The sequence below is a fragment of the Vulpes vulpes genome, chromosome 16 (genome assembly GCF_048418805.1).
Source record: "Vulpes vulpes isolate BD-2025 chromosome 16, VulVul3, whole genome shotgun sequence".
Lineage (NCBI taxonomy): Eukaryota > Metazoa > Chordata > Mammalia > Carnivora > Canidae > Vulpes > Vulpes vulpes.
The window spans coordinates 59,062,479-59,081,829 of NC_132795.1; the positions used below are offsets into that span (position 1 = coordinate 59,062,479).

Sequence of the window (19,351 nt, forward strand, 5' to 3'; positions counted from 1 at the left end):
ATACCGGATGCAGTAAGCATTGAGACAGTTTCAGGTTTCTAGAAGCTCACAGACTAGGTATGTGGGTGCAAGGTAAAAACAAACACCATGCAATCACAACATGGAATGATATGTGTTTTAATGGTTGTTAGTATAGGATGCTGTATGGAACCCCAAGGAGGAACCCCTAACTCAGCCTCATTGTGGGGGGGCACTTTCAGGGAAAACTTGATGGAGGAGGTAAGTGAAGATCTTGGAGACAGCCAGGCAGAGAAGAACAAGAAGCCATCCTAAGCAGAGAGAACAGCCTGTGCAAAGTTTCTGAGGCGTCAAATGTAGGATGAGGCTGGGGAATCACAGGAAGTTGTGTATGTCCATGAGGTGGGCAGAAAACCAGAGGAGAAATGGGCCAAGTCAACAGGGTCCAGATCATGAAGGACACAGAGGGTCTGAACAGAATCCCAAAAATCTTGAAGCTTAAGATCTAACTCACCATAACACTTAGAGATTTTATATGTCATTGACAGAGACTTCACCTGGAACGTGTGGGGACTGATCCCCACCATTTCTTCTCTCAGGGTTCATATTAGAGTCAAATAGGAGGAAGGATGTAAAGGTACTTGCAGGCCTTATATACCAACAGCATCTATTTATTATTATCACCACCCATCACTCGTTGCACTGATGGAACAGATCAATGTGATGTGAATCACATTTCTGTTTTGCAACCTCTGTGAGGGCAAGATTATGTTTTATTTGTGGATCCCCACCACATAATACCCACAGGCACAGAGAAAACATTTAATAGTTCTTTGTTGTTGATTCTGTGGTAGGCCCTGGGCTGTGTACTTTGGAGCTAAGAATGTGCAGGAACTGTTCTGAGTGCTTTTATGTATCTTATCTTGGTTAGTTTTTACAGCAACCCTGTGAGTTAGTTACTAGTAGTAACCCCACTTCCCAGGTGGGGAAAGTGAAGCACACGGAGGTTGGAGGTTGAATGAGTTACCCAAGGTTGCACAGTAAGTGGTAGAGCTGGGATTGCATCCATGTGGTTGCCCTGAGTTAGCTACACTGTATGTATTGCCTTGTTGCATAGAGAATCAGGTGAATTTATCACTACAGGCTTGGCTATAGATGTTATCAACCTTGACAAATGAGAAAACCATGACCCAGAGGGGTTAAGTACCTTGGCTTAGAACATGTGGTGAGTGAGTTGTAGAGCTCAAATTTTGCCTAAGTCTTGCTTTTTCAAGTGTACCAGTGATTGTTCTCATTAGTTACCCTCTGAGGTCTCACCCAGTACTTCTTTTAAACCCAAGCTAGAAGGAACCTTGCTTAAGTCTGATTCTAGCCCTTACCAGCTGTACCCCTTCTGACAATGGAGGAGGTCTCTGCACAGGACCTTGTAAATGATACCTTAGACCATGCACTGGATACACAGAACCCTAGAGTTCCTTGCCCAAAGGGACCCTGGCCCAATTCCATGCCCTGTGGAGACCAGTTCCCTGATTAATCCTCCCAAGGCACAGTTGAGGGGGCATGAGTGAGGAAATGAAGCATGACACATAGGCTGGGCCATCCATGAGCCTGCACAAAAAGCCTAGGTGGTGCAGGACGGGCCATCCATGAGCCTGCACAAAAAGCCTAGGTGGTGCAGGACAGAAAGGAGGGTGGGAGGAGGATCAGGGAGGAGGGTAGAGACCAAGATATGGCGATCCCCATGTTGCCTTGTTCTGAGTAGAACCCTAAGAATTCCACGAAGTGTAAATTCTGATCCTTCCAGATCATTATGAAGTTGTATTTGTCAAGGAAGGAAGACAGAAATGTTTTATTTAAATGTTTGCTGGCTTTATATATCAATTATAAATATTAGACATATGATACATAGGCCTTCATTTGTTCTTTTGCCCCAGGCTCCACAAATATTAGAGGTGGACTTATCCCTGTGTCTGCAGTTGGCTGACGCTACCTTTAAAGGTTTGTGATAAAATTCACAAACTAGGTGGAAAGGTTCCCTTTGCATGAAGCCTCACTGCCCACACGTTTTGTCAAACACCATGCCTGAAAGAAAAAAGACCACATCTTCCTTTCAAGTCACAATAACAGCTCCTATCCCACTAAAGTTTTGCCTAGTTGACAGCTAAGTCTGTCAACATTGTGAGAAAAAGTAATGTTAATATTAGAGCTATCAGTCAGTGATTTGGGCAGTCTTGGAAAGAAATGAACTCCATTGTCATCAACTGAGTGTAGATAGAAACTCTTTGGAAGCAGGCAGACAGAAGTTTGGTCAGAGAATTTGTAGAAAGGATTCTTTCTTTCCAAATGAAAGGTTGAAAAAATAGCAACATGGATGTTCCAGGAAAAAAGAATAGGAGAAGAAACTAAGAAGATTGTTAGATGACTACTTACAAATTATTGATTTGAACTCAATCACATGACCACACCTAGCTGAATAGAGAGTTGGGATATTCATTCTTTTGTGTGTGTGTGTGTGTGCCAATCCATAAACTCCCTTACTTTGTGAAGGGGAGAATGGGTATTGGAATAAAGAGCTGTCTCTTTCCTAGAAAGGTTTATGGAAATGCTTAACACAGTGCTCAGTTTACAGCAAATGACTAAGAACTGTTAGTTTCTTCATACCAAAATCCAAAAGAGCAAACGGAAACTTTTATTACTTTTGCCTTATGTGTGGGAGGACATCTAAACCCAGAGTACCCCAACATTTGCTGCTATTTTTTCAAGGTTGAACAAAAACATAGATGTGGAATTAGAAGAACAGGATAAAGTTCTTTAGGCAAAACATTTTGTCTCTCTGGGTTTTGGTTTTCTTTTTTATAGGTTGGAAATAATAATGCTTTCTTCATGTTGGTGGTTGGAAGCATTAAAGGAGAAAGGCAATATAGGTTAAAGCCTACAGCACAGTTTCACAGAGTAAATACTCAACGAGTGGGTTTTTTTCCCCATCTATCTCTTCACTTATTTATTCATTCAAATATTACTTGAGCTCCTACTGTGTGTTAAGCACTCTGGTAGGTGTTGAGAGTATTTGTTCTTTACTTCAAGAGGCTGTGTTATATAGTATATTGAGACAGAAGAATTAAACACAGTTACTGATTATAACTAATTATAATTGTAATAGTACTATGAAAGAAGAGTATGAAAAGAGAATTGATATGGGAAGAGAGATGAGGGGACCAAGATTGGGGTGCTTATAGAGAAAAAAATGGGCAAGTGGTTGGATTTGGGAAATAATTAGAATGTAGAGTTAGTGGGTATGGGGAGAGAGAGAACAAAAATGATGTCTATGTTTCTCCCTTGAGCAATAGGTAGATGGGATGCCATTTACTGAGAAGATAGAAGTAGGGGTGTATAGGAAAGATGATGGAAAGATGGCTGGCTGGCTGGCTGGATAAAGGGACAGATGTGGGCTGCTTCATTGGACAGATTGACAAATGGACGAATGGGTGGACAGATAGATAATTCATGAAGTATATAGAGTGTAACTCACTAAAATAATAAAATAATTCTTATTACTTATGTAGGATTCTTTATCTCATTTGATCTTTAAAATAACCCTTAGAAACATGTCATGCAGGTATTAATATCTTCCTTTTACATATGATAAAATTGAGGCAAAGGGAGGTCCAGCCACCTGGCAGAACCAGAACCTGAGGCTCCAATCTTCCCATTCAGTATTCTTTCCCTTCTTGCACACAGTACATACAAATAATAAGAAAATCAGTCAAGGTAGGAGGAGAGAGCATGAAGGTACAGATGTGTCTGACATGCACTTCTTGGGGTAAGTAAGGCCTTTGGAAGAAGGAAGAAAACAGTAAAGCAGTCTGCACTCTTACTCAGTAGCTTTCTTCCTCTCTTTCACAGGACCAAGTATTTTCATGGAAAGAAGGTGAATGGAGAGATTGAGATCCGAGTGGAGCAGGTAGGTTGGAGCTAGGTCTTTTATGCTATCGCCTTGATGTTTTCCATAGGGGAGTCATTCCCAGGAGCAGCCTTGATCCTCATGTTATGTGGCTACCATGAGTCAAGATTACCAGAAAATCCTGGCTTATACATGAGAGTTTTATTAAATTCCAGAGTCATTTAGCTTAATGGTTTTTGTTTTAGCAGCAGAACCTTTCTTCAAAGGAAATCTCAAGTAGGATGCCATTGTGCAAAATAGAGACAAGTAGAGACAAGAGAACTGATGAAATGGGCGCGGGGAACCCAAAAGTCTGTCTGCTCCATCCTGTTCCACTTTCCTCCAATTCCCCCACAGCCCCCAAGGCATCTCCTTGGAACCACTGGAGCCAGAGAGCACAGTGGGTTTGAATCCTGGCTCTCTCATTTAATAGGTATGGGGCAGGTAACCTAATTATTCTATGCCTCAATTTCCTTGTATCATTGTTGGGATTAAATAATTTAAAACCTCAAAGAGTTATGAATATTGGCTCTAATATCAACATCCAGGCACCTCATTTATTGGGAAAGAAACACAGACTTGTTCAAGGCTACGTAGGAAATCTGTGGCAGAATTGGGACTAGAACTTATGACCTCTAGATCTAGGGCTCCTCCCATTCATTCAGTATATGCCAAGCATGGTGCTCAGCCTTAGGAGAGCTAAGGCTCAAAGCATGGGCTCTGGAGCCAGACTTTAGGTCTGAATCCCAGTGCCACTCCTTACTAACTGCAACTTTGATTGGGCTGTACTAAGCTCTTTGCAGTTCAGTTTCTTCATCTATACAATTGGGTAATAATAGCATCAATTTCATAGGGTGGCTATGAGGATCAAATGAGTTAGTCTCTAGGTATTTGGAATAGCACCTGGCATATACCAGGCACTTAGTAAATGTTATTCATTTACCATCATCATCGATGTCATCATCATCATCATCATAAAAGACAAAGAGTTAACAAGATAGACAAAGTCCCTACTATAAGATGAAGTCAGAAAAGTGCAATAAGAAAATAGAGGGTGTGACTTTTTTTTTAGCATTCTTTGAGTTTAGTGTGTTAGAGGAACAGAAAGCCTTTCTGAGTATCCAATTTGAGTTGGCTTAGTATTAAAACACCTTAAACTTGAATTTCAATTTGATCCTGTGGCTTTCAAGTCAGTCCAATGTCTACTGGTTTTCCTTCCATGGCAAAGAGTAGGTTATTTTTGTTCACTTAACAAATATTTGTCAAATGTCTACTTTGCTAGTTCACTAATATGTGGGGAAGGAGGATATAGAAACAGAGGCTCTGTCCCAAAAAGTTTGTGGTTTAGGAAGGGAGGCAAGATAAGTCTTCACAGAACCTCAGTGCAGGTGGAGTCCAGGAAAGAGAAGTCCAGACTTAGTGCCAAGGGCAGCAGAGGCCACAGGGAGTAAGAATGGCTCTGAGGAGGAGGTGGTATTTAGAGGGCATCTTGGAGGATGGGTAGGATTTCAATAAGTGGATATAGCCACATGAAGTGTACATGAGATGGAGCAGTGTGAGCAAAAGTAAGGGGGCTGAAGAATAGAGTGTGTGGAATGGTGAGATTCCAGTTTGGTTGACTCCAAAATAGGGCACATCATCTTCTCCTAGCCCCAACTTACTTGTCCTCCCAAGTTACCTCTCTCAATAAAGAATGTTACCCTCTACCTTCCCATTAGTCAGAAACCTGCACAGGCTCCTGGATGCTTCGCCTCCCTCCACCACTACACCCATTCAGCTACCAGAACCTGTTGACTCCACATTCCATGTCTCCAGTCCACGCACTTCTCTCCATCCTCATTACCTAGATCCTCAGCTGAACCATCATCAGCTCTCATCCAATCTTCCTCATCAATAGCCTTCTAACTCTTTTTACCCACTTCCAATTTATTTTTATTATTAAAGCTGCAGTGATCTTTCTAAAAAACCAAATAGATTCTTTGAAGTGTTAGCTTTTTTAAAAAAAAGATTTTATTTATTTGAGAGGGAGAGAGAAAGACAGCATGAGCAGAGGGGAAGGGCAGAGAGAGGAGAGAAACAGACTCCCCACTGAGCCGGGAGCCCAATGTGGGGCTCGGTGTGGGCTTGATCCCAGGACCTTGAAATCATGACCTGAGCAGAAGGCAGACACTCAACTGACTGAGCCACTTAAGGCCACTAAAGTGTTAGCTTTTAAATCCGTTCCTCAAAGACTCTTCCTTTCACACCTTGATCTAAATCCGCTAACTTGGTTATTCCCTATCATAGCACCCAACTTGGCCTTCTTAGCCCTTATCCATATATTTAGGTGTGGGATTATTTGCATGAGCATAAGGACCATGACTGTTTGGATCTCACTTTGTTAAGTAGCACACGGCCTGGCACATACTAGAACTAAAGAAATATTTGCAGAATGAATGACTGATAGATTCCACAGATTCCAGGCTACTTGTCAGTTTCCAAGGGAGATAAATCATTGCTTCTTAATCCCCCTCAAAAATCTGTTTTTTTCATAAACCATCTGGTAAATGCTCAGTTGCCAGTTCAGCCAGCCCTGTCTCATCCCATTCATGAAAACCCCAGAGACATGTTTTAATTTTACCCATTTATCTCAATGATGCCCCTAGCCCAGCTTATGGGTATAAAATCTATAAGTAGGAGCATCATTGGGAATTGCCCTAAGAATAACTCACTCGGCTCTGGGGACACTCAGCCAATTATGAAGGCTACAGTCATACTGGAAAACATTGGCTAATTTAGCATCATCCTGATTTCTAGCCATCCCCCTCCATAGAAGCCAGAAGGCAAATTAGCCAAATAGCAGGTTATTTGGGCATTTTTCCCTCAAAGACATGCCTTCCTAAACTCATCTTAGAGTCTGAAATGATTGTTTTTTCCCATATGGATGAATGGTTGGGTCACATAAGCACCCCCCCCAGGAATCTCACACGTATCCTCTCACACTTAGGAAAAGTCTTAGGATGGAAGCCACTGTTTAGTCTGAGCTGGACTCACATTTTGGAAGTCTGTCTCCCAACTAAGGGCCAAATTAACCAGATAATTGCACTGTCTGGGTTTTGCTGGACAGAGCAAATGAGTTAGTTGTGGTTGGCCTAGAGGAAGCCTCCGCCTCTTCTCTCCAGCCTCTTCCCCCCAAGTTCAAAAACTGCTTGCCTCAGCACTTACAGAGCCAGGAATCAAGAAACCCTGGGGAGGCTGGGAAGGTGTGTGTGTGTGGGGGGGCTGCATCATGTTTCATTCCATTACCCAGAATGCCCTATTGGCTCTGTGGGGCCTCACAGCAGTGTCCTTGGAGGGTCTAAGACGTTTGGGCCAGGGTGGTTGACATGTCAAGTTCCTTTCTGTTTATATTTGAGCAGAGGGCCTTTTTCTCCATAGGTACAAGTCACCCCTCTATGGGACTAAACAATGAGGTTGATGAATGGATTAATATTGAATAGACTCAGTTCTGAGAGATGAGCAGACTAGGACTTGTTGGGACAGAGCCTTGGACTTCTTTCCTCTCTAATAAAAAAGACTGCGATTACAATGGTCAGTCTTTCCTCAGGGATAATAGAGGTACCAAGGCATAAGCAATGACAGTGTCCTGCTCTAACAGATGGAAGGAAAGACAAGAAGTTGAAGCATCTGACCTTGGCTCCAATGGAGGAAGCTGGACAAGCCACAGATTTACATATGAATGCCAGTGGCTCCCTTGGAGTCCTGCTCCCCCCTGTGATATTGGAGTTGCAATAGGGTTAGGTCGATGTGTGCAGATCCCAGGAAAGGTTCTTGATGCAACTGCTATTCACCTTCTGCTCTTTATATATTTCCTCAACTTGGATGTCTTAGGGAAGCAAAGGTGGGATTTTTTTCCCTCAACATATGTAAACACTCTTATCATAGTTTGGCTATTGTGGACATTGCCGCTATAAACATTGGGGTGCAGGTGCCCCATCATATCATTAGTAGATTTGTATCTTTGGGTAAATGCCTAATAGTGCGATTGAATGGGAAGAAATCAGAGAGGGAGACAAACCATAAGAAACTCTTAACTGTAGGAAACAAACTGAGGGTTGCTGGAGGGGTGGTGGGTGTGGGGGTTGGGGTACCAGGTGATAGGAGGGCATGTGATGTGATGAGTGCTGGGTGTTATATGCAGCTGATGAATTACTGAAGTCTACATCTGAAACTAATAGATGTGCTATATGTTGGTTAATTGAATTTAAATTTAAAATAAATAAATAAAATAGTTTAAACACTCAAAACCATCATGTATATAATTTTGCATGCCCACTTCAGCTTTCCATCCACAGTTCTCAATGGGTCAACCTTTCTTAGAATGAATCTTTGCTATAGATGTTATATTGACCATAAAGATCATGTGATATTTCAAGAAGTAGTGGTCAACAAGATAGAGAAATGGAAGTTGGATGTTAATTCAGATCAGTGAATTGGTAACAAGTTGAACATTACCCCCATTAGGAAATGATTACTTGATAGAGATACACCTTGAGAGAAATACATGTAATGGCAGAGCCCTTGGCTTTATTCTTCTACTTAATTAGAGACTTGTCAAATTATATTTGCTGATGACTTGAAGCTGAATAAGAGAATATGCCATGTTAAGCCTGATACAAGTGAATAGAAGGAGGTTGCAATATAAGGCCCTATGGAAAAACTCAGCTGAAGAGAAGCAAGATTAGGGAGACTTTGCTTATTAAAATCACAAAGAGGGGGAAGGGGATCCCTGGGTGGCTCAGCGGTTTACCTTCTGCCTTGGGCCCAAGGTGTGATCCTGGAGTCCCGGGATTGAGTCCCGCATCGGGCTACCTGCTTGGAGCCAGCTTCTCTCTCTGCTTCTCTCTCTACCTCTCTCTCTCTCTCTCTCTGTCTCTGTCTCTCATGAGTGAATAAATAAATAAATAATCTTTTAAAAAATCACAAGGGGAAAGAAAAGACCTAAGATTTGAACAAATTCTTAATATCTGTTGAGGAAGTCTAATGTGGAGGTTAAGATTGTGACTTCAGAGTAGGAGGGACCAGAGGTGGATCTCAGCTCTACCATATTTTTTTGTGTTGGCCTTCTATTTATAACATTTATATGCACGTTTTGTCATCTGAAAAATGAGAGTAATAATTTCTATCCCCTAGAGTTACTGTGTCGATTATATGAGTCAGTGTAAGTTATATGCTTAGCGTAGTTTCTGGCACATATGTTAGATGCTCAATAAACTATAGTTATGGTTGCCATTCTCCCAAAACCTGATACCTCTTTAAGCTGTGTTATCAAAGTACAGCATTTAGAATCCAGGAATGTGCTGGTACGTAAACACACACATGCACACACACACACACACACACACACACACACACCCTTACACCCCTACACATGTATACTGTCCTGGTCAGACGCTAGGGACAGATCCAGTTTTGATGTCACATCATAAGGGGGTATTCCACAGAATGCCTTGTGAAGAGAGTGATTGGAGTCAGGGGAATCTGACATCTGTGAGCAAAGGGGATCAGTATAAGGAACTGAAGATGTTTAGTCCAGAGACAAAGGTCTTTCAGAGGATCCCATCTACTCTGTGTAGTGTCTACTACCTGAATAAGTAGGTGAAAATGGTAACAGTTACCATATGTTAAGTACTTACAAGATCAGGCTGGATGTTTTTCATTGTTGAATGAGCACTATCATTGCCTCCATCTTAAAGAATCTGAGACTCAGAGGGAATAAGTGGCTTTCCCAAGGTTGCCCAACTTAAAATTGGCAGGAGCTTGTCTTTGAACCCAGGCAGTCTGACTTCAAGGCCCTCCTATATTAATCCACTGCATTTTTCTGCCAGTGGTGCAGGTATTTAGAGCCATAATTGAATGTGTTGGTTAAGTCACATCCATAATCTTATTCCGGCCCCACCACAACCCTTTGAGATGGTTGCTATGACGCTCCCTGTTTGGCAGATGAAGAAAATGAGGCTCAGAAAGGTTCCATAGCTAATCTGAAATGAGTGATAAAAGATTCACGTGTGAGTGTGCTGGAAAAACCACCCCAGATTGTCTCACTGGGGTTACAGTTCAGGCTAATAGTACTATCCTGCAAGAACATGGATTTCAACTTGGTATGAACAGAAACTATGAAGCAGTACTGAGTAATGATAAATGGGCCACGCCCCTTGGTAGGTGCAGAGTTCCAGTAGAAACTGGGTTGATGAATGTAGTGAATATTTTGTAGGAAATTTGGGTACCTAATTGGAGATAACCTTTGTTATTTTTCTCTTTTATTTATTTTTGGGGTAAAGATAATATATACAAATAGCAAAAGTTGAAAAGATTAAAAATGGTATCTAATGAAAAGGTCACTTCAACTTTGCTCCTACTAATCTGTTTTCCTTAACCATCCATAAACTTCATTTAACCATTATCGCTAATTCCTTGGGCACCTTTCTAGAGAGGTTTTAAGTGCAATGACCAAATATATGTGTGTATGTATTTTCCTTTGTTTTTCATAAATAGTAGTTGGTTTGAAAAACAGAAACCATTGTAGGTATTTCGGAAGAAGATTTAATGGGAAGATTATTTATAAATGGTTCAAAAGGGAAAATCATATTACCCAGAGCCACAGCAGCCCTACATTCACTGCTGCTGTTGTCACTACCACCATGGCCAGTGGAGAGCCATGAGTCTGCCCTCCCACTGTGCTGCAGGAATTGCCACCAATCTGCTGTATCTGCAGAGGCTGTCAGTGAAGCTTCTGTAGCTACCACCAGAAGCAGAACAATTGCTATCTCCTTCTTAACCTGAACTCTTGCATAAATGGCTCCCATTGTTAGAAATTAACTGAAACCATGTGGCAAAAGCATCTGGGATGTGTAGCTTTAGGCTTTCAGCCCCCATAGTGCAGGAAAGAGGGATGGGTGTGGGACTGAGTGGCAATCAACAGTGAGCAGCACAGTCCATTCTTTTAGCTGTTCAAGGTCCACACATATCCTTCTACATACCTGTACTGTTCTGAACCCTGACTTCTCACTTAATATACTGGTTGTTTCTTCCATGAGAGTATGTGCAGAGCTGCCTCATTCTTGTTAATGATTGCCCGGAGCACCGTCATATGGATATCCAGTCATTTATATTCCATAATTTTACTATAGCAAATAATGCCAAACCTGTGTCATTGCAGACGTCTATTAGCATACCCATAGGATTCCTTCCTAGAATTAGAACAACTGGTTCTAAGAGCAACGCATGCCATGAGTGCTGTCACGCACCTGGAATACAGGGCTTTCTGCAGCTGCTGGCATTGCTACCACCCTCAGCAGTTAGCTCTCTTCTGGAAGTGGCCCAGATGAGGACAGCTGCCTTGCCCAAGCTCACCTCTCTTTCCTGATGGCAGCTTCATTCAATGACTGGGCAATGCAAAGACCTTGCCCACTTACCCCAATTTGGGACAACTCTGAAGGCCCATCCCAGCTTCGGAGCTCTTTGTGGAATTGACAGAGGCCTTTGCTGAGGTAGCAGTGCAGCCTGACTTCTCCTTCTGCCCAGTGCTGCTGCTTTCCATTTTCTTCTCATCTGATAGTGGTGATACCCAGAGCACTCCCTGGTAAGCCCCCCACAGGCTGGTGTCTATCTCAGAGTATACCTCCCACTATGAGTATACACTTAGGATCCTGATAGCTATTGCCAGATCGCCCTCCATAGAGGTTGTATAGATGATCTATAAGACCCTTCTGATGTGGATTTCTAGGACTGTAATTGACCCATGGGTTCTGGTGTCCAGCGTGCACAGAATGTCCTCCTGGTTTCAGCTCAAGCATTGATGCTGAACACTGAAGTACTTCATAATTTGCTCTTCCTATTTGACCTTCTTGTGTTTGAAATTCACCAGAGCTTGGCATTTCTCTGCAGGGCTGAGTCCGGCAGAACTCTACCCGCTCTGATCCACTAAGCCTTGTTTTGTTAACACAATCCTGCAAGATTTATTTGTTTGGCTTGGCTTACCCTGACCTCAGACATTCTGTTTTGTATTATTTTTAAAAGCGTGCAGGTCTCCATGGAGGCCTTTTTCTTTTCAAATCTAAGAACCAGCTGGGGGAATGAAAAAAGCAGGTGGGACACTAGGGCATATTAGCTGAAACATAACTCATTAGAGGAGCAAGTGTGTCTTTTCTTAACCATGGCATTATGAATGTGGGTGAGTTAATCACCATCCTGGCTCTATCTTTAGGCCCACTAATTTAAGAAGACAACAGAGAAATGGAGAAACAATAGCAATGGTGATGGTGGTTAACTTTGATTGAACATTTTCTGTATGCTGGGTGCCATGTTAAGTGCTTCCAGTGCCTTAACTCATCCCACATGATGTGCCTATTGCTGAGGAAGCTGAGGCTCCAAGAGCTTAGATAAATTGCCCAGCCTGGGTCACACAGCTGGTAAGAATGTGCTGCCGCTGGGATCTGAACCTAAGTCCAGCTGACATCAGGGGCCTGCTTAACCAAAGTAGATCTAGTAGAGTATATGTTGAGTTTTGAATTTGTCTTCATTAAGCTCTTTTTCAGTTCCCCTCTTGGATCAGGTTCCTCAAGCACATAATCCCACCGTCAATTCCTATCTTACCTTACTCTTTTGATCTGCTGGATAAATTACAATTTCTTAGGAAGTGTCCTTCTAGCAAAAGACTCCTCCTTTTCTCGCTAACCCCGGTGGCTCTTACCCATCATTTGATGTTTCTGGCTTATTGCTAGATAGTCCTCCTGTTAACAGTTCTGTTTGTTCTTTGTTTTCCTCAAAAATAAATTATTACTATTTGTCTCTAAGTGTAGTGGTACACTTCAGACTATATTAAGACTATAATAGCCCTGACTCTGGAGTCAGACCAGGGTTTGAATCCCAGCCCTGCCACTCCCTAAGTGACCTTAAGCAAGTAACCTGACTTCTCTGTGCTTCAGTGTCCTCAAATGTAAGATGAAAATAATAATAGTAATAATAATAACCATAAGATATACCTACAGAATTGCTAAACTCATGTTTCAGTCTCTGGGATTATTCAGAAATGGAAAGGATATAATTCATGCTTAAAGAAGTTTGTTGTATAGTTAGGGGTGGATAAGAAATATAAAACATTCATGTTTATGTGTGTGTTTTTATTATTTACATATATTTCTAATCATATTTCCCCAAACATGGTGTTCAACTGGCATCTGGTGCAAACTTCTAACTTTTCCTTGATAGCAGATAGTACAGGTCCTGGTCAAGGTATTCAATAAATGTTTGTTGAGTGAATGTGTGAATGAATGGATAGTGTGGTACAGTCATAGTAGGGTAGGGCCAGAAAGGGACCTTGGAAATCATCTAATCCAACCTGCATGTTTAATAGCTGAGATTCAGAGCAGGGAAGTGAGTAGACCTAGCACACACATCAAATTATTGTAGTTCCATGTAGAGACCCCCTGGCTCCCAACTCCCATATCACCCTTTTTCCTACTACATGTCTCCACTTGTCAATGTTATCATTTATCTTCCCCATTTAAGAAACTATTAGTGTCTTCTGATGGTTTTGGTAGCAAACAAGTTAATCTAATTCTGTAGTCAGGAAGTCCATGTTTTCCACATTTACCCACAAGATGCCTTCTCCTTGTGAAGGCAGGGGTGCTAGGATGGATTCTGAGCCACAGCTAATGGCCGAGGCAAGCTCCAAATAATGAGGGCTGGAGGAAGATTGAGACTATGGTTGGATGAGCCCTGCTGATCCTAAATGCAACAGGGACTGCTTTGTCACTTGGATAGTTCTTCATGGCCTACCTCCCTGGTTTGGCTATACTACTCATTAGCCACTTAATCAAAGACGAGAAGAAAGGATCCATGAGAACGAGAGCAAGTCCATCTTCTTGTGCTGGGAAAGCTGGCTCATAGTATCATAGCCTCTACCTACTCTGATAATTTTCCTGTCCTTGATGCCATCTCTCTCCATCAATATCTGCTCTGCCCCCTGGTTATATCATAGATAAATGTGTCTCCAGTGGAAATTAAGCAGCAGTTCTGAAGGAGAACTTAATAACCCTTTAACTTCTTGAGTGGTGTGTATTAAAAAAATAAACAGAATTTGACTTCTCTCAGCCTGCTTCTTAATTCAAGAAAACACTTACTGAGCACCTGCTCTGTATTTGGCCTTAATGACAGCCTTCCGCTCTCATGGTATTCTCCTTCTGGTGGAAAGATAGATATTTGGGGGCAGTGACTGTAATACATTAGAGACCTGTGCAAACCTTAGTGAGCACAGAAGAGGGATTGCCACCGTTGCTTTGGGACATTCTTAGGAAATGCTTCATGGAGAGGTTAATACTTGGTGGGGATTTGGGGAAAAGAATTAGCTTTGCATCAGGCTGCAAAGGAGGCAGATGTGAATACCAGGCCTCCCAGCTCAAGAACATACTTTAAATTTCAGCTTGTCACATGTGGGGGAAATGACTGGAGTATAGGGTGCATGAGGAGTGGGAGTGGGAGATAAAGCTGGAAAAGAAACAGAGAACAATCGCTTCGGGGTGGGCTTTATGCAGCAAGGTAAGCAGCTGGAAATCATGTCATAGAGGCAGTGGGGACATACCTGTCAGATTTTTAAGCTGTGGAGTGACGTGATCATGTTTTCATTTTAGGATGCACATGCTAATAGTGGTTTAGAAGATTGGCTGGGTAGGAGTGGTGGCCTGAGACTGCATGTAAATCCCTGCCACATGGTCTTTAGCTTCTCTACCTGCAACTTGCATTTGAAAAGGGACAAGATGACCTACTTTTTCTTTAAAGCAGAGAGGATGGAACCAGAGCCACACAATGTGTTTGAGCTAGCATCCCATAAAAGCAAGTGCTGTCAACTGCTTCTTATTCACCACCTTTGTCCCAGCCACTTGCCCAGACGCAGTTCACTCCCTACATTCCACTTTACTCTCAATCTACCTAAGCTCTCGCCTTGTGGTGCCTTCCACTGCTTATGATTACCACTCCTCTGCCCACTCCTCTGCCCACTCCTCCCCACTTTTGCCCCTCCTTACACCCTGTCTGGCTTTGTCCTTCAGCTTTTGCTTGGCTAACTTTACATTTACTGCCAGCTCTGCTGTCAATCTCTACCATTTAGAGTCTGGCTCACTCCCTGATGAGAGGAGCTCCCACTGGCTTCACCCCAGCCCTGCCAGCAGCCCCTGCCCGGATGTGCTTACACACAGGATTTCAGTAGGAATCAAGGGTTATTAATTAACCCAGGGTGGAGCCCATTATGAAACATCCCAGAAAGCTGGAACAAACCAAAGGGACTTCTGAACTCGCAGCAGGGAAAAATGCCTTTTAATTGACTGGGATGACTTCACCACAAAAATCTGTCTAGCTGTTATGCTAAACTGGAAACTAATCTATTAGATTGTCTAAGGAATCTTCCACCCCACCCTGACCAGAATCTCCCGAGGAGGGAAGTCAGGCCCGCACATAAACAGGACTTATGCTTTGAAATGGATTCTTTTGGATCCTACCCAGACTGGCTGCATTTTCCAGTCGCTGGGAAAGAGAAGGGAGACTGGTATCTGAGAATAAGTTTGTATGTCCTATGGTGTCTACCTTTAATATCACAGGGGAGATTTTTAAGGTACTGCATACTTTAGAATTCAGCCTAGGCTGAACCTGTCTGGGACCACTTCTCTCAGGAAGTTTAGAGAGTGGCATGAGAGAATTTCCATGGATGGTGTTGTCTTGGGCTTGGAAGGGACTGATAATAGCCACTGCCTAATCCCATGCTTACATGCCATGCACACACTGAGCACTTCATGTGGATTAGTTCATTTCATCCTCATAGCTTTCCTGTGAAGAGTAAGTATTATATCGTTTCTCAATTTCCAGATGAGGAAGTGAAAAGGTTCAGAGAGGCTATAAGGCTGCACAGCTTACAGGTGGCAGAGCCGGAATTCACAGTCTAATTCCAGATGCTATTTTAGCAGGCAAGGTTTATTACAGGAAAGTGAAATCCAGGCATAACTTGGTGAATTTCTTCTCATGTGTAGAGAGAGCTGGCTTGTGCCTGAGACTTGTTCCAAGGGACACAAGCATGGCATCCAAGCTAGTCCTTGCCTGCCTTTCCTTCTTCATCCCCTCCATTATGTAGCTTAGATTGTAGTACTAGCAAACCCCTTGTGGCTCCTTTCCTGTCCTAACACCATCTTGTATTTACCCCATCTATGCCTTTTCTTATGGAAATCTCTCCTCCTGGGACATGCTTTTCCAAATTTTGCTTGTTTTCAAGATTTAGCCCTGGTATTATTTTCTATTCTTCCCCTGACCACCCAGAGGAGGCAGGGCGAGTTGCTCCTTATCTGTGTTCTCACACACCTCATGCATATGTCTATTATTACGCTTACCAGATTGCTTTGGAATTACTGGTCCACCTGCCTATCACTCCCCTTAGACTCTGGGCTAATAGAGAACATGGATAGTACCTTTATTCATCCTAAAAATGTTTATTGAGTGCCTACTATGTGCTAGAGCTACAATGGTGATTAAAAACAGATGTAGCCTCTACTGGATAGAGCTTAAAATCCAGTGGAAGAGTCGGACATCAACTGCATCTTCAGTCTCTCTCTCTCTCTCTCTCTCTCTCTCTCTCTCTCTCTCTCACACACACACACACACACACACACACACCCCACACATCTCATAATTACAAGCTGATTAGGAGCTGTGAAAGAAAGATTCACAATGTTATAATAGCATCTGTGGGTAGACTACCACTGGGCACTTGTTTGCATACATAGTAGGTGCTCTGTGTACTCAGATACATGATCTGTGTCACTTAATATCTCTAACTTATCTGTGATAGGGAAAAATGAAAAATGAACAGAAAATATTGGATCCACCAAAGAATGTCCCAGGAGATAGACTCACTCAAATATCCTTTTGCCTGGTAAACAACACAGGTCAAGCACTAGTTTGACACCAATGATATAGGAAAAGCAGTGATACAGTATCATACAGGGAAGGCAGTGCTTGACATTAAGTGAGCCACCATCTAGGAGTTTACCTCTATAAATTCATTTAATCTCACCACAATTACACCAAAGAGACACTGATGGAAGTAAGACTCAGCAGGGTTAAGTGTCCTGCCCATGGCTGCATAGCTAGTAGGTAGGAGAGGTGGAGGCTCCAAAGATGCTCTGGAGCCCACACTGCTGACCCTACATCTTACTGCCTTACACCCTCCTGTAGAACTGGGACTCATCATGGCATATTTCTTTGCTCTAAGTCATGATGCTGGTAATAGTAGAGCCAAACTACCCCCACTTTGTCTCCTCTATTTTGAAGTCTGGCATTGGAGTTCCCAGGAGAAGAACTTGACAGTGATAGAAAGGTAGCACCAGACAGGTGGCAGAACTGAGCCTCATCTTGGGGGATCTGGGGTTACACGTTGGGGGTTGGGAATGCATGTTAAAGGAAGGAAGGAAGATTGGCTACTGCAGGTCCGCTGTGTACTCTTCATCACTCTCCTGCTCCTCACATGTTTCTATATTCAGTCCTTCAGCAACACCTGGGGTGTGAGTCTTGTTATTGTCCAGATGAGGAAGCAGGCTAGGGGACGCAAAGTAGGTGTTTGCAGAGTTAGTGGCAGAATTATGACTGAAACCTATATCTGTCTGTTTTGAAAGCCCATAATTTTCCCCTTAACTCACCTGTTGCCTAGCCAGACCTGGAAAAAAGGCTTGCTTTGTCTGACCTAATGCAGTTTTTCTGATTGATTTTCTCGTAGACCATAGACAGACAGCCCATCTGGGTTTTTTGACCTCCCTCTATCTGTGTTGCTGGAACCTTTTTCTGATCCCTGAGCAATAGCCCTGAAGTTCCCCTCATGAGCTTATGGGTGGGTTCTCAGCCTGTTTAAGATAAAGTGACCAAGTGACCTCCCACCCACCCCAATGGACCTACATTCTGTCCAGAAAGGGAGGAGACCAGCAGCCCACCCCTCTGGCTGCCAGGAAAAGCAAGGGAAACGGGTGAATCTCCACTGACTGGGCCAGGACATACCAGGGCCCCAACTTTGCGTTCATTAGACAGAACCAGGTTTTGATCATTTGTCTTAATTTGCTTATTTTTGTACAGCCACTTTGGTCTCCCTCTGGCTGCCTTTGCTCTCTAGGCTCCTTCATGTCTATGGGGATAAAGGGGCCAAAGTCCTCAGGCAGCACCAAGGCTCTTCCCAACCTGGGACCCTCCTGCCTTTCTCACAACCTCTTTGCCTCTTTCTGCTCAGTGCTGCCCCCAAGAGTCTTTGGAGGAGCCAATATTTAATTTAGATAGTCTCTTGTTTATAGCAGCTTTCCCTTTGGTGCTGCATCTTGGTTTCCAAAAATGTTATTTCTATGAATATCTATCCATCTGCCTCTTCTTCCATCCACATACCTATTTGTTTATGTGTTCACCTTCTCTCTGGAACCTAGGTCTCTCACCACTCCTTTTTTTTTGTAGTCTCAAAGCAGTTTACAACTAGCCTTCTTTCCCCTGAATACCTTCATGAAATTTAGTATTTCATAGTACCAATAATAGCGATAATAGGACTTTTGTATATTAATCACTTGCTGCACACACACACACACACACACACACACAGCTCTGATACTCTGGCAGGAGCTTGCTATACATACCCTCACTTCATCCTCACAGTGACCTTGTAAGTTGTGTATTACTGTCACAGGTCCCACCAAGCACGTTTAAGTTGGCAGAGCTGTTTTGAACCCCTGGTTCCCAAGCAGCCCATACTCTATAAAACACTGTATTTTCCTAAATGTCACTGCTAACTCACCCCTCATTCCTGGATATGCATCTACTGCCCATTCTGGTTTCTTCTAACCCTTGCTTTAAATGCCCTTTGCGTATCTTTATTGGGAAATGACACTGAGATTCTGGAAGCTAATAGGCTCATTTTTATTAATGCTTATTACTACTGTATATTTTACTTGTATAGAGAAAAATTTATTGTTGCCTCAGAAGAAAGAAAATAGTTTGAGACAGTTCGGTGTGATGGACGAAGCTGTGCCTTGGATCAGAAGAGCAAGGGATCGAATCCTGACACTGCCTCTTATTACCTGTGGGACTTTGGGCATGTGACTCTGTGTTCCAAACTTCAGTTTCTTGATCCAAAAAATGGAGATGATGATAATAGCAGTACTATCAGCACATTGTAAGAATTTGATCAATTTTCATTAAGTCAGAGGGGATCCTGGATCTAGGTTGATCATTTGTAAAAGGAGGAATTGGCAAATGCATGGAGCACTTTCTACCTGCCAGCCCTCCCCCAGCCACAACAGATACCACTGCTCAATGAAGGCATGCTTCCCAGCCGAGCTTAGGGCAGCCTCATTATTCTTCATACAGCAGCCAGAGCTGGCAGTAAAATGAAACCCATTGGTG

The 19,351-nt window shown here is 42.8% G+C and overlaps 1 protein-coding gene and 1 long non-coding RNA gene across 7 annotated transcripts in view; one reads left to right on the forward strand and one right to left on the reverse strand.

Moving 5' to 3' along the window:
• Positions 1-19,351, forward strand: part of SYN3 (synapsin III) — a 454,689-nt gene that overhangs the window by 51,306 nt on the left and 384,032 nt on the right. For all 5 annotated transcript variants that reach the window (XM_072741870.1, XM_072741871.1, XM_072741873.1 and 2 more), the window contains one exon: positions 3,862-3,919. In XM_072741870.1, the coding sequence (XP_072597971.1) occupies positions 3,862-3,919 (58 nt within the window). The remainder of the gene's footprint in view (positions 1-3,861; positions 3,920-19,351) is intronic.
• The window catches only part of LOC112929067 (uncharacterized), a 65,451-nt gene that overhangs the window by 27,892 nt on the left and 18,208 nt on the right, over positions 1-19,351 (reverse strand). The gene's annotated exons all lie outside the window — the stretch shown is intronic.